General features: G+C 36.3%; 1 protein-coding gene across 1 annotated transcript; it reads right to left on the bottom strand.

Moving 5' to 3' along the window:
- Positions 1 to 554: 554 nt before the first annotated feature.
- On the bottom strand, positions 555 to 3451 carry LOC110928327 (eukaryotic peptide chain release factor subunit 1-3). Its single transcript, XM_022171387.1, has 3 exons — positions 2742 to 3451; positions 1098 to 1873; positions 555 to 759 (listed from the first exon to the last, which is right to left on the bottom strand). The coding sequence occupies exons 1-2, from the start codon at positions 3424 to 3426 to the stop codon at positions 1218 to 1220; spliced, it is 1341 nt and encodes a 446-aa protein (XP_022027079.1). The 5' UTR covers positions 3427 to 3451; the 3' UTR covers positions 555 to 759; positions 1098 to 1217.
- Positions 3452 to 3804: the final 353 nt, after the last annotated feature.

Raw genomic sequence — 3804 nt, 5'->3', positions numbered from 1 at the left:
GAAAAAAAAATCAAAGCAACTGTGTTTTTAATTTTTACAAGGATAGAAATTGAAACTTAAAAAATCAAAGTTATTACACTAATTAATGCATATACTAATGTCACAAGGTGTTACAAATAAAAATAAATGCAAAAAGAGTAATTTTAGGAAATGTTTTCTAAAAATAAAATAAAAATCGATTTAACAATAAATATAAACAAAAAAAACAGATCAAAGAAACACACACAAAACATTTCCTTTTAAACCAAATGTGCATTAAAATCGTCTTTAGAACTCCTCAATTGAAAGAGTTAAAACAAAAACAAATCAAGCCGGTTTCCCCTTGAAAACCGGCTTCTAGTTTGAACCGGTTTGGATGATCAAACCAGTTTTGACTTTCATTGACTCAATCCTAACCGATTTTAAACCCGGTCCAATTTGGCCCAAAAATCAGCCTTATGCACCTCTAGACGACTCGACCCAACCCATATGCATTGCCATTTAATGAATACAAAATCACCATCAACCAAAAAGATCCCAACACATAAAAACAAGCAAGAAAACGTAGGATTACAATCAACTTAGAAACTACTCAAGTCTATTAATATGCGCAAAACATATTAACCTTAACCGTCTGCAAAACAATATTAAACAAAAGCAAGTAAAAGTTGAAACTTCTTCAAAAAACTTGTAACAAAGCTAAAACAAGTCCACCTAGGCTCCGCATCACATAAAGACAAACGATCGCCACCTCTTATGTTTAGATCTTTTCTCCAATAGCTGTCACACAAACTGTAGTGTTAGAATTCGGGTTATCTTTTTTTTTCTTTAACGGGCCAAATGAGCAAATCAATTAATTGGTAGAAAAAGATAACAGGTCAAAAAGTGTGAACCGTGAACGGGTCAATTGTATGACCCATTTACCTGTTGCCCGTTTACCTGTCATTTGTTGTTTTGGCATTTTTAATGAGAAAATTCTTTTATTATAAAAAAAATAAAAATAAAAAATAAAATTATATGATTTAACGCGTACAAGATCATATACAACTACAGAATCAAATATTAAACCAGTTTAATCATTCTGTTTATAAAGATAAAAGGATGTTCATAAATTATACCTCAAAAAGAGTTCTTCAAACTTAGAAAAATACAGGAGCAGCATCATCTTGGATAACTCGCGCCCGGTGCAGGTCTTTTTCCTCACTCGCCTGCACCGGCGTGCAGCGGATTACTGGTTGCTATTCAGAATCTTCAAACAACTCATCATCAACCAGCTCATCATCCGCCACCTCATCATCCGACGCCTCATCAAACAGTCGGATATCCAACTTATAACGAAGAATCCCACCTATTCCACCAAAACCTCGGCAAAACTGAGACCCCTCGGTTGATTTATTAGTAACAAACTCAAGCGTGCAACCAAAATTCCTATATTCGTCAGCAAACCACTCAAGCAACGACGTTTTTTCCTGAACTTCTAACACGACATTTGTATTTGAATCCCGAAAGTTTTTCTGATCACCCTCTTGTTCCTTGTTTAAATGCTTTATAACCACTTCACCTGTCGCGATATTTTTTAAAGTGTATCGCGTAATATCAAGATTTTCCCAAACTATGAGTGTATCAACCGCGCCCATTTCTAACGCCTTTAATGTGTCGTCCACACCATAAACAGATTTCCCGGTTTCTTGACTGATTTCTTCGAAGTAGCTGCCTATCAAGCGCTTCTCTTGTGTAAACTTATTATCACCAAGAATTTCAGCAGATAATTTTATTGCTTCATTAAACCCGCTTTCGCCCCCGTAAGAAACATCAACAACATTCAAGATGTTTCCACGGAGACGCGGGTCAAACATATTGGATTGACTAAGCTCAGTCTTGAAGTCAGCACACCCTGCAAGTATATGATTCATGAAAATTACTAATACTTGTTGGAGCTACTTTTAGATTCGCGAACAGTTCGGCGGGAAGTTCATTTGTGTTCGTTCATTTATTAAACAAATGAACATGAACAGAGGCGGCGTTCGTTCATTTATGTTTGTGAACGTCCGGTAACGTGTTTGTTTGTGGTCGATAGTTCATTAGTGTTTCTAGTTTTTATATTTTATTTAAATGCTTCAAAATTCCGACAAATAAAATATGTAATAAGTGTCAGTGTGTGTATGAGTTAATTACTGTTTTTATTCTTGTGGTTTGTCAAAAATCACTATTTCAGTCCATTAGTTTAAAAATTGTGATTTCAGTCCCTGTGGTTTCACTTACGTAACCATTTCAGTCCTTGTGGTTTCACTTTCGTAACCATTTATATCAATTTATTCTGTAAGTACAGGGACTGAAATGGTTACGAGGTGGACTGAAATGGTTATGAAAGTGAAACCACAGGGATTGAAATCGCAATTTTTAAACTAATGGACTGAAATAGTGATTTTTGACAAACCACAAGGACGAAAACAGTAATTAACTCGTCAGTGTATTATATATTCTGTTCATGAACGCTTGTTTGTGTTCATTTGTGTTCATCACGTCGCCTAAAATTAGCAACCAAACACAAATGAACACGAACACGAACACGAACAAGTTCAATTCCTTAACAAACAAACACGAACATAAAATCTCGTTTAGTAAGCGTTCATGAACAGTTTGTGAACACACATATATTCATTAACAAACGAACACGAACAAGGTCATGTTCATGTTCGTTAAACTAGCCCAGGCCCATGCATGACTATCACAAGGACTGGGCCGGGCTTTGTTCAACTTACCTGCAAGTATGAGTCCTGAAACATTGGGCTGGTTGGTTACCGGATTGATATACAACTGTTTAGCTAGCTCAGCAGTCTTTCTCAAATAGTTATGCCTTTTTTCCATTCGCAAACGACCAAATCTCAAAGCCGATTGCCCCCCTCTTCCATGTTTCTTTGGGAGATCAACGTCGAATTTGTGAAGAACTTCTCGACTATTACCACTCAACGTCCCAAACAGCGTCCCACTCCCATCCATAACTATGAAACCGAATTTATCACCAGATTCCAACAACTCACTCAAAGCCTCTGTGTGAAACTTGTTATCACATAAATATAACGACGCATTAATGGGCCGAAAAGGCTCAAAATCAATGGTGACCTTTTTCTCCTTGCCTTCTTCAGTTACAATGGTCCCAGTGTAAAGCACGAGCCCGTTTGGAGGAACTTTGTTGTAAAGCTTGAGGCGTTGTAGGGCCGATGTGATTGCACCAAGAACAGATTGACGGTTCACTCGGCTTTTAATGTTTGAAGCGGTTCCAAATTCGTCGCCAAGCATTTTTGTAACCCGAGATATTTGATCACGCGGTGGCATAATGAGAGAAATCATGCTCGTACCGTTGCCACGAGCAGCTTCTAATGACTTAATAAGCTTCTTGGTTTTCCATATTTCGATGTTTTCGTCTTTAGCTTGAGGATCCACCATTGTAGAGTATGTTGTATAAGCAGCAGATCTTCTTAACATACAAACAATGATAAATATGAGACATTAAATATGGATTAAATTATAACAAATAATATTAAAGAACATCACAATTTCACTGCAGCAGCTACAATACTACAGTTTTTTTAAGTGATTTCTTTCTTTTCATTAAAGTAAAAATTTAATTTTTGTTGATTTTAGAACTTTGAAGTTTGATATAAACTCAAGTAATAAGATATAGTTTTGTTTTATCAAGTACATTAATTATTATGATGGTTTAACGGGCCGGCACAGAGTAAGTGCCGGGTGGGCGACCGCTCTGCGCCCAAATAGAAATATAGGGCCCGAAAAATTTTGTAGTTTTTTTTACATATATATTTA

Source organism: Helianthus annuus, chromosome 3 (assembly GCF_002127325.2).
Source record: "Helianthus annuus cultivar XRQ/B chromosome 3, HanXRQr2.0-SUNRISE, whole genome shotgun sequence".
Lineage (NCBI taxonomy): Eukaryota > Viridiplantae > Streptophyta > Magnoliopsida > Asterales > Asteraceae > Helianthus > Helianthus annuus.
Note: the sequence above shows the minus strand (reverse complement) of the source record. Positions and strands in the feature narration are given on the sequence as shown.

Excerpts from the sequence above, each read along its gene's own strand:
- LOC110928327 (XM_022171387.1), bottom strand. The coding sequence starts at position 3,426 with ATGGTGGATCCTCAAGCTAAAGACGAAAACATCGAAATATGGAAAACC. Across the intron at positions 1,874-2,741 it reads TTCAGGACTCATACTTGCAG|GGTGTGCTGACTTCAAGACT; the intron begins GTAAGTTGAACA and ends ATATACTTGCAG.